This window comes from Clupea harengus, chromosome 17 (genome assembly GCF_900700415.2).
Source record: "Clupea harengus chromosome 17, Ch_v2.0.2, whole genome shotgun sequence".
Taxonomy (NCBI): Eukaryota; Metazoa; Chordata; class Actinopteri; order Clupeiformes; family Clupeidae; genus Clupea; species Clupea harengus.
This window is the reverse complement of record NC_045168.1, coordinates 7680238-7691375: the sequence shown is the minus strand read 5'-3', so window position 1 is coordinate 7691375 and position 11138 is coordinate 7680238. Positions and strand designations below refer to the sequence as shown.

Below are 11138 nucleotides of genomic sequence, written 5' to 3'. Positions count from 1 at the left end.
CTCAGTATCTTTACTGGATGTGTAATTTCACTGTGATTCTAAAGTATATTTAACTACATAATGAGTAATTTATGGATATTCTCTGTGTCTTGCTGTGGTTGATCTGACTTGAACTGTACTTGTTCTTTTTCCATCAACAATCGTCTTGAATTATGCCATTTTACAATGAACTATCTGACTAATGATTTGTTGCGGTCAGTCATATTTACACCCTTTAACAAAAGTCATGCTGTCCAATATCCAGTCGCCAGGCTTGAGATATTTTTTGTAAAATAGCTGTGCTTGCTTGTCTATGATGTGATTTTTATAATCTGACAATCTAATCTACTCAATTTATCTAATTAACATTATCAAGGACTAAACCATGGGTGACGCGATGATGGCAGAGTTTGGGGCGGCGGCTTCGTTTCTGAGAAAATCAGATATGGAGCGTCTGGAGGCCCAGACTCGCCCCTTTGACATTAAGAGGGCATGCTTCGTTGTGGATCCTGAGGTTGAATATGTGAAGGGAATGATTGTCAGCAAAGACGGGGACAAAGTCACCGTTGATACTGAGTATGAGAAGGTAAACAAATCCGTTTTACTGTATTCACATTTTATTTGAACAAATCTTTTAGACTGTTTTGAGATTATTTATACGCATATGTTGTCATTTTTAGACCTAAAGACTACAAAATGCATCTATATTCATCATTATATGTAGATTTCCATGATTGTGGGCCTGTGAAAAACACAAGACTTTTGACTTCCGATGAATAATGTCCTCACAACAGAGATTTGTATGACTGACATATTCACTCCTTCTCAAAGACTGTCACTGTGAAAGATGAAGACTGCCACCCCCAGAATCCACCAAAGTATGACAAAATTGAGGACATGGCGATGTTAACCTTCCTGCACGAACCTGCTGTGCTGTTTAACCTCAAAGAGCGTTATGCAGCCTGGATGATCTATGTGAGTACAATGACAAGAGCGTCTTCTCAGGAGGTTCTCAGGAGATGTAAGATACTATGTTCAAACAAATCATGATAAATCTCATGTCTCTTTGTACAGACCTACTCTGGGTTGTTCTGTGTCACTGTCAATCCCTACAAGTGGCTGCCAGTGTACGACCAGGAAGTTGTTAGTGCTTACAGAGGCAAGAAGAGGACTGAAGCTCCTCCTCACATCTTCTCCATCTCTGACAATGCTTACCAGTACATGCTGTCAGGTAAAAAAGTCTTCATATATTCAAATCAAATCTGAGTTAAGAGTCAAACACTTAAAAAGGATATTTCATATATTAGGTATAATAACTACATATATATATATAAAAGATATTTGAAATTAAATGAATTTGTTTGTTTTGTTTGTTTAGACAGGGAGAATCAGTCCTGCCTGATCACGTAAGTACACTATAGTAATTCTGTTTCTATTTCTGACTAAAGTGCTGGTACAAAATAATAACATAACAAACGAAATTCCTTGCCCTTCTTTCTAAGTGGAGAATCTGGTGCTGGGAAGACTGTGAACACCAAGAGAGTCATTCAGTACTTTGCCAGCATTGCTGCTGTAGGTGGAGGCAAGAAGGATCCAAATGACAAAAAGGTTGTTGAATTGAGACAGTGCCTCTTCTGTGTTTAATGCAAATTCCCCATAATCATAATGGCAGTGACACTGATAGGTGTTTCTCTTCAGGGAACCCTGGAGGATCAAATCATCCAGTGTAACCCTGCTCTGGAGGCCTTTGGTAATGCAAAGACCATCAGAAATGACAACTCCTCTAGATTTGTAAGTATAACTTTGGATTGACAAACGTCACTCAAGAATTGGAAATAAAACCCTAGCAATGCACAACAATGCATTATGAATCCTAAAAAAATGATTTCCATGTTTTTGTCAGGGTAAATTCATCAGAATCCACTTTGCTTCAAGTGGCAAACTGGCCTCTGCTGACATTGAGACATGTGAGTGAACTTAAGTTCAACTACATAAAATCAAAGTCTATTTTTCCTGAAATGCTGAAAAACATTTATTTCCTCATCATTTGGCAGATCTCCTGGAGAAGTCTCGGGTGACTTTCCAGCTCAAGGCTGAGAGAGATTATCACATCTTCTACCAGATTCTCTCTATGAGGAAACCAGAACTGCCGGGTTAGAATTCCAAAACTTCAACATAACATGACATCACATGACCCTTACTGAGGAAGAAACTGATGAGAACCATATTCTTCCATTTTAGACATGCTGCTCATCACAACCAACCCCTACGACTATCAGTTCATCTCCCAAGGACAGACCACAGTAGCATCCATTGATGATGGTGATGAGCTGATAGCTACTGATGTGAGTAAAGCTGCTGTTGTCTTTAAGTTAGTCTTCTGAAAGACCGCTGGATAGAAACACATTGGAGAATTGTTTTATTTGGTTCTGATCTGTTTTCAGCTGTAGGAGTCCTGCAATGTCCCTGTCCTTGTGAAGTATTACTATGTTAATAATAATAATAATAATTTAAACTTATATAGCGCTTTTCTAGGTACCCAAAGACGCTGGGTGATGTTGGGTTACATATATACACAGCAAGTTAGTGTACTTTGACCACTTAATCTATTATTTACGCTACAGGAAGCTTTTGATGTGCTGGGCTTCACTGCAGAAGAGAAGATTAGCATTTACAAGCTGACTGGTTCCATAATGCACTATGGCAACTTGAAGTTCAAGCAGAAGCAGAGAGAGGAGCAGGCAGAGGCTGATGGCACTGAGGGTATGCTATCCAAACACTGCTTCATTATGATGAAAAGCACCACAGGCTTTTGCATCTTGACAGTCAATATTACCTGACCATATGGAATAATAACCAAGCTTGTGAAAAAGAACATCATGATATAACTACTCCTATTCAAGGTTTAGATCTATAGGTTCCCCTAAAAACGTGGTCACAAAATTGTATTAATAAAATGTATCAATACATAAATGTAATATTACTATATATGTGTTTCTTAAAACAGATATAGACAAGGCTTGTTATCTGATGAACTTGAACTCTGCTGAAGTCATCAAGGCCTTATGTAACCCAAGGGTCAAAGTAGGAAATGAGTGGGTCACCAAGGGACAGAGTGTCCAACAGGTAGGAGAGATGCAAGTTTTGTCAGAACTTTGTCCCCTTGTCAATCAAGTGTAAGTATAAGTATATTGAATATATGTATTAAGTATGTTTTCATTATTAACCCCTCATTTCGAAGGTGTACTATGCCATTGGAGCCCTGTCCAAGTCAATATATGAGAAGATGTTCAACTGGATGGTAGTGAGAATCAACAGCCAATTGGACACTAAACAAGCTCGCCAGTACTTCATTGGTGTGCTGGATATTGCTGGATTTGAGATCTTTGATGTGAGTTTGTAAGACAAAACAAAAATCTAGTTAAAAAAGAAACCTGATGCTATAAAAGGCCAACAACACATCTTTCTCTTTTATAGTTAAATACCTTTGAGCAACTATGCATCAACTTCACTAATGAGAAGCTGCAGCAGTTCTTCAACCACCACATGTTTGTGCTGGAGCAAGAGGAGTACAAGAAGGAGGGCATTGTGTGGGTTTTCATTGACTTCGGCATGGACTTGGCGGCGTGCATTGAACTCATCGAAAAGGTGTGTAAATCTATAGTTTATATGTATAATTAACATTATTGTTAATGTGTCATTTTTTAACACATTTTAAGATCTAGTTCCAGTTCCTTCCTTAGAGAGTGTAAAATAACATATTTGTTTCAGGAATTAACTTAGAATGTGCTACTAAGGAGCATGAATGTGATTTAAGGCCTAGATTTATTAAGAGAAAAACACACCAACAATTATCTGATATTTCTTATGTCTGTTTATACTACAGCCCATGGGGATCATGTCCATTCTTGAAGAGGAGTGCATGTTCCCCAAGGCCAGTGATGCTACATTTAAATCCAAGCTTTATGACAACCACTTGGGCAAAAATGCCTGCTTCCAGAAGCCCAGGCTAGTCAAAGGGAAACCAGAGTCTCATTTCTCCCTGGTTCACTATGCTGGAACTGTTGATTATAACATTTGCAACTGGCTGGTGAAAAACAAGGACCCTCTCAATGAGACAGTTGTTGGGCTGTATCAAAAGTCATCAATGAAGATGCTGGGACAACTCTTTGTTGGATATGCTGGTTCTGATGATGGTAAGTTATTTATCCATTACAGAAAACAAAACCTTCATTATATAGATGTAAAATCATGACTGAGGAACCAGGATTGACAATCAATAAAAAATCAAGCACACAACTGCCAATTACGAAAAAAAAGAGAGAACATTGGCAAAAGTTTAAACTGGGGTACAGTCAAGGGTTTCCAAGTTGTTTCTATTATCCAAAATATTAATAATGTCAGTCCACATACAAATAAGGGTCATCAGGAATCTAATCCAACCTCAACCCCAAGCTGGAGTCTGTATTCAATTACGGACATTTATACTTTTGCTTTCAGATGCTGCAAAGAGCAAGGAAGCTGGTAAGAAGAAGAAAGGTGCTTCCTTCCAGACTGTGTCCGCTCTCCATAGGGTCAGTATGACTTACTAGTTCATGTATGATGTTTCTGTTCACTATGCATTGTACACAGGGTCAGTGATTACTGTTTTATTATCATAGTTCTAAACCTGTGAAAGACATACTCATGCTGTTCTGAACTCTCATTAAGTAAATACAAAATATCTTACAACAGGAGAACTTGAACAAGCTGATGACCAACTTGAGGTCGACTCACCCCCACTTTGTGCGCTGCATCATCCCCAATGAGACCAAGACTCCTGGGGCCATGGAGAATCCTTTGGTCATGCACCAGCTGCGCTGTAACGGTGTGCTGGAAGGCATCAGGATCTGCAGAAAGGGCTTCCCCAACAGGATCCAGTATCCAGACTTCAAACAGAGGTAAAATCTGTAAATGTTTTGTCCTGACTATATGATAACATTAAGAGGACATATCAAACAGACCATTTAACTATTTTTCAGATACCGTATCCTGAATCCTGCTGCTATCCCTGAGGGACAGTTCATGGACAGCAGGAAGGGGGCAGAGAAACTGCTGGGATCTCTAGATATTGACCATGAGCAGTACAGATTTGGACACACTAAGGTGTTTCATTGTATAATGTTCCTATACACACCTTCAATATTAAATTAGCACGTTTTTTTAAGCCTAATGAAACTCTAAACGCCCAAACGGTTGATTTAAGGTGTTCTTCAAAGCTGGTCTCCTGGGTGCCCTTGAGGAGCTGAGAGACGACAGGCTCACTATCATCATGACTGGTATCCAAGCAAATGGTCGCAGTAAACTGGCAAGAGTTGAATTCCAGAAGATTGTTGAACGCAGGTAAATTGGTTTACTTATTAAATGGGAGGGTCATACTACCAGTGTGTCCACTTCTGGAAAATATCATAAAATGCATTTGTTTTTCTACAATATATCTCTATATATTACTGCATGTATACATTATTGTGAAAATTGGAAAAAATATGACAAAAACCCTCATGGTTCTTGGAATTTATTATGGTTGATTTAAAACATTCCGTTATTACTGATGAATTCATCTTTCTTTGCAATACGCCCTAAAGCGCATACCTAATCACCAGCACAGACCTGTCACTCATCAATCAATCACCAAGGTCATTGAAAGCAAGCTCATGACTTGACGTTAGCCAGCTTTGGGAATAGGATTTTTGGAGAGAACTTTCAGTAAGAAACTTTTTGTGTGACTTAGGAGTACTCTAAGTGGTAAGATCAAATGCTTTGTCAATACGGGGCCTGAAGTTTGTTTTAATGAAATAAATGTAATCGTCATAATACTTTTATTATTGTGTGATGTGGGGAATTCAATTGGAGAAAATATTTACAGTATATAAGATTTAAAATGAACTCCCTTTGGCCTGTCCCACAGCAATGAATCACTCGTAATCATCTTCCAACATATTTCTTCACAATGAAGTAGAGCCTTTTTCTTTTATTTTGAACATTGGACATTTTGTTTTTAGCTAAAGAGCCTTTCCTTTCTTTCCATTGTTATTGTACATAAACTGTAAGAGCAGAAATAAATAATGTGATTCGTGTGAACAGAGAATTGCTGAAATTGCTGAAGAAGTCATACTCACACACTGTACACTATAAATCCTGTTTATGGGTACAAAGGTTGCGCCGATGGTAAATTTGAATGTGAACATGTGCTACACGCTAGACAGGAGTTACAATGTAATCACTAAAACATGCCTATCACATTTCTTCCTGCGCTCAGATGAGAGAGTGGCAATATAATGACTATAATTCACATCAACCTTATTCTTCTACAATCTCCTGTTTGTTGCACACACAATATGACTTTCCCTTCCAAATGTTAAGGGATTCCCTGCTCGTGATTCAGTGGAATGTCCGTGCATTCATGGGAGTCAAGAATTGGCCTTGGATGAAGATGTACTTCAAGATCAAGCCTCTGTTGAAATCAGCTGAGTCTGAGAAAGAGATGGCCAACATGAAGGAAGAATTCCTGAAACTGAAGGAGGCCTATGCTAAATCTGAGGCTCGTAGAAAAGAGCTGGAGGAGAAAATGGTTTCTGTTCTCCAAGAGAAGAATGACCTGCAACTTTCAGTTCAGACTGTGAGTGAAGCTTATTTTCAGTGTTTATAACAATTGCTTTAAACAATACATTTGTTTGACATATAGATGAAGGAAATATTTGTAAAATGAGCATTAAGCTGCCATGGCCATTTTCACCTACAGCAATCAATTACTCTTCACAGGAACAAGATAGTCTTTGTGATGCTGAGGAACGTTGTGAGGGTCTGATCAAGAGCAAGATCCAGCTTGAGGCCAAAAGCAAAGAGCTGACTGAGAGACTGGAAGATGAGGAAGAGATGAATGCAGAGCTGACTGCTAAGAAGAGGAAGTTGGAGGATGAGTGCTCTGAGCTCAAGAAGGACATTGATGATCTGGAGCTAACACTGGCAAAAGTGGAGAAAGAGAAACATGCCACTGAGAATAAGGTCAGTGCATGTGAAATAGGTGCAAGGTGATGGTAAGGGAACTCCCTATGCTAAGATGTTTTCATTCCTTCTATTCATTTAGGTTAAAAACCTGACTGAGGAGATGGCAGCTCTTGATGAAATCATTGCCAAGCTGACCAAGGAGAAGAAAGCTCTACAGGAGGCTCATCAGCAAACGCTGGATGACCTTCAGAGTGAGGAGGACAAAGTCAACACTCTGACTAAGGCCAAAGCCAAGCTGGAGCAGCAAGTTGATGATGTGTGTGTCTAGTTATCACCTTATTCAAATATTTGTTTATTGCAGTGGTGTCTAAAAAATGAAAAACAAATTCCTGTCCTACTCTTTTTCAGCTTGAGGGCTCCCTGGAACAGGAAAAGAAGCTAAGGATGGATCTGGAGAGAGCTAAGAGGAAGCTTGAGGGTGACTTAAAGTTGACCCAGGAAAATGTGATGGACCTAGAGAATGATAAACAGCAGCTAGAGGAAAGGATGAAAAAGTATGTTTTCTGGATGACACATGAGACAAAACCAAAACCATTTTATTTCATTCATAAATATTTCCAAAAAACAAACTATTATGTTTACTCTAAAGACGATGAAATCTGTTTTTTTTTTTTACCACAGGAAAGACTTTGATATGAGCCAGCTTACCAGCAAGATTGAAGATGAGCAAGCTATGGGAGCACAGCTCCAAAAGAAACTGAAGGAACTTCAGGTACAGAGGAAACAATTAGTATAAAAGCTGAGTATACAATAGGAAATTTCATCTGAACACATTTATGTTTTCTTGAAAAAAGGCCCGAATTGAGGAGCTAGAAGAGGAGCTGGAGGCTGAGAGAGCTGCCAGGGCCAAAGTTGAGAAGCAGCGGGCAGACCTGTCCAGAGAGCTGGAAGAGATCAGTGAGAGACTGGAGGAGGCTGGAGGTGCCACTGCTGCCCAGATTGAGATGAACAAGAAGAGGGAGGCTGAGTTCCAGAAGTTGCGCAGAGACCTTGAAGAGTCCACTCTGCAGCATGAGGCCACCGCTGCCACACTGAGGAAGAAGCAGGCAGACAGTGTAGCTGACCTCGGCGAGCAGATTGACAACCTTCAGAGAGTGAAACAAAAGCTTGAGAAGGAGAAGAGTGAACTCCGTCTAGAGCTGGATGATGTTGTCTCCAACATGGAGCAGGTTTCCAAAGCTAAGGTAAAGTATGAAAACTTTCATGAACAATAGTGTTTACAAATCAAGACTCCAGATGTTTTTGATCTTTCTATTTTCATGAACAATTTTCTTTTTTCAGGGAAACTTGGAGAAAATGTGCAGGACCTTGGAGGATCAGATGACTGAATATAGGACAAAGTATGAGGAAGCCCAGCGCGGCATCAATGATTTTTCTATGCAGAAAGCTAAGCTACAAACTGAAAATGGTATATAACAGTTACACTGACATAACATGTTTAAACATTAACACTCTCATGACAAGCTATCATGACTAACCATCATGTCTCAATCAAACAGGGGAGCTTTCCCGGCAACTAGAAGAGAAGGATTCTCTTGTCTCTCAGCTAACTAGAGGCAAACAATCCTACACCCAACAGGTTGAAGACCTTAAAAGACAACTGGAGGAAGAAATCAAGGTATAACATACTATAACATGTATTACATGAATGATGAACATACTGTTACAGCATAATGTAAGGTAAATATGAATGTATTCATTTCTACTGTTGAACAAATGTATTGTTAAATTATTGGCTACTTCTATGATTAATTTTTCCCAGGCTAAGAATGCGCTAGCCCATGCAGTGCAGTCTGCTCGCCATGATGCTGACCTCCTAAGGGAGCAGTTCGAGGAGGAGCAGGAGGCCAAGGCTGAGCTGCAGCGCAGTCTCTCCAAGGCCAACTCTGAGGTGGCTCAGTGGAGAACCAAGTACGAGACTGATGCTGTCCAGAGGACTGAGGAGCTGGAAGATGCCAAGTAAGGCCCTTTGACCTGAAGCTGTATGAACTGTTTAAAATCAAAGACTAAACATGGCTAGTACCATCATAATGCACACTTTCGATCTATTCTTACTCAGGAAAAAGCTGGCTCAGCGTCTGCAAGATGCAGAGGAAGCTGTGGAGGCTGTTAATGCTAAATGCTCCTCCCTTGAGAAAACTAAGCATAGACTACAGAATGAGATTGAAGATCTCATGGTAGATGTGGAGAGATCCAATGCTGCTGCTGCTGCCCTGGACAAGAAGCAAAGAAACTTTGACAAGGTAACTAACCCATTTCTCCTAACTTCCAACACTTCATGTAATATCGCATGAAAACTCATGCTCCATATTTCAATTTGATCAGGTCCTAGCGGAGTGGAAGCAGAAGTATGAAGAAGCTCAGACTGAGCTGGAGAGCTCCCAGAAAGAGGCCAGATCTCTTGGCACTGAGCTCTTCAAACTCAAGAACTCCTATGAGGAATCTCTGGATCACCTGGAGACCATGAAGAGGGAGAACAAAAACCTCCAAGGTCTGTAAAGACAAGAAATCACAGCCATGTGCATGAACAGTGATGTATTTGAACATATGTGAACACAGTTTTGTTTACCCCATAGAGGAAATATCTGATCTCACTGAGCAACTTGGTGAGACTGGCAAGAGCATTCATGAACTTGAAAAGGTCAGGAAGCAACTTGAGCAAGAAAAGGCAGAGATTCAAATTGCTTTAGAGGAGGCAGAGGTATGTTAAAAATAAAAATAAATGGTCAGTAATACTGGGACTGTTTCTTAGAATTGCTAAGGAATGTTCTATGTGTATATAATAATGTGCTTATATATTTCAACAGGGTACTCTAGAGCATGAGGAGGGTAAGATCCTTAGAGCTCAGCTGGAGTTTAACCAGGTCAAAGCTGATATTGAACGTAAACTTACTGAGAAGGATGAGGAGATGGAGCAGGCCAAGAGGAATCAGCAGAGAGTGGTGGATACCCTGCAGAGCTCCCTGGAGTCTGAGACTCGCAGCAGGAATGAGGCTCTCAGGCTGAAGAAGAAAATGGAGGGAGACCTCAATGAGATGGAGATCCAGCTCAGCCAGGCCAACAGGCAGGCATCTGAGGCCCAAAAGCAGCTCAAGGGTCTCCACGGGCATCTAAAGGTTAAAAAGCAGCATATAACGTCGGTCATAACTGTAGATGCAAATATGTCCATGTACATTTACGATTTCTAAAATGTATCCATTGAAGGACTCTCAGCTTCATCTGGATGAAGCTGTCCGTGCTAGCGATGATCTCAAAGAGAACACTGCAATTGTGGAGAGACGCAACAATCTACTGCAGGCTGAACTGGATGAGCTGAGGTCCCTGGTGGAGCAGACTGAGAGAGGCCGGAAACTGGCCGAACAGGAGCTGCTGGACGTCAGCGAGAGGGTGCAGCTGCTGCACTCTCAGGTAAAATCCAAAACATTGTGGTTCTTCTGACTAATTCATAATGCCACACAGACTATCATGAACATTTTTGTCTTCCCACATAGAACACCAGCTTGCTGAACCAGAAAAAGAAGCTGGAGGGTGATACATCTCAGCTGCAGAATGAAGTAGAGGAGGCTGTGCAGGAGTGCAGGAATGCTGAGGAAAAAGCCAAGAAGGCCATCACTGATGCTGCCATGATGGCAGAGGAGCTGAAGAAGGAGCAGGACACCAGTGCTCACATGGAGCGCATGAAGAAGAACATGGAGCAGACCATTAAGGACCTGCAGCACCGTCTGGATGAAGCTGAGCAAATCGCCATGAAGGGTGGCAAGAAGCAGATCCAGAAGCTAGAGTCCAGGGTGAGTGCTCTATTTTACTGATTTGAGATCAAGCCTTGTTCAGTAAGGATATCTTTTCATAATATAGTTTTGACGTTTGGTTCATGTGTCTACATAGATGAGGGAGCTTGAAAATGAGGTTGAGATTGAACAACGGAAGGCCACTGATTCTGTCAAGGGGATCCGCAAATATGAGAGACGCATCAAGGAGCTCACCTACCAGGTAAGTTTAATTTCATAAAATGTCTGGAAAAATGTCTTGGTGTGTCTCTCCCTCACATCACATAGATAAACAGTAATACAAAGTGAAGTGTACTAACCTCTTCCTTTACAGACTGAAGAAGA

General features: G+C 40.6%; 1 protein-coding gene across 1 annotated transcript; it reads left to right on the top strand.

Moving 5' to 3' along the window:
• Positions 1–364: 364 nt before the first annotated feature.
• Positions 365–10741, top strand: LOC105889286 (myosin-7-like). Its single transcript, XM_042710295.1, has 32 exons — positions 365–565; positions 811–954; positions 1054–1210; positions 1358–1385; positions 1482–1576; positions 1658–1770; positions 1883–1946; positions 2034–2132; positions 2221–2324; positions 2604–2742; positions 2987–3105; positions 3221–3370; positions 3457–3627; positions 3866–4175; positions 4480–4553; positions 4714–4919; positions 5001–5124; positions 5225–5361; positions 6382–6637; positions 6781–7023; positions 7106–7282; positions 7375–7520; positions 7648–7738; positions 7821–8210; positions 8308–8434; positions 8526–8644; positions 8789–8985; positions 9086–9269; positions 9352–9517; positions 9603–9727; positions 9834–9915; positions 10604–10741. Exons 1-32 carry the CDS (start codon positions 365–367, stop codon positions 10651–10653), a joined length of 4788 nt encoding a protein of 1595 aa, XP_042566229.1. The 3' UTR covers positions 10654–10741.
• Positions 10742–11138: the final 397 nt, after the last annotated feature.

Excerpts from the sequence above, each read along its gene's own strand:
- LOC105889286 (XM_042710295.1), top strand. The coding sequence starts at position 365 with ATGGGTGACGCGATGATGGCAGAGTTTGGGGCGGCGGCTTCGTTTCTG. Across the intron at positions 5,362-6,381 it reads CAGAAGATTGTTGAACGCAG|GGATTCCCTGCTCGTGATTC; the intron begins GTAAATTGGTTT and ends CCAAATGTTAAG. Across the intron at positions 8,645-8,788 it reads AACTGGAGGAAGAAATCAAG|GCTAAGAATGCGCTAGCCCA; the intron begins GTATAACATACT and ends AATTTTTCCCAG.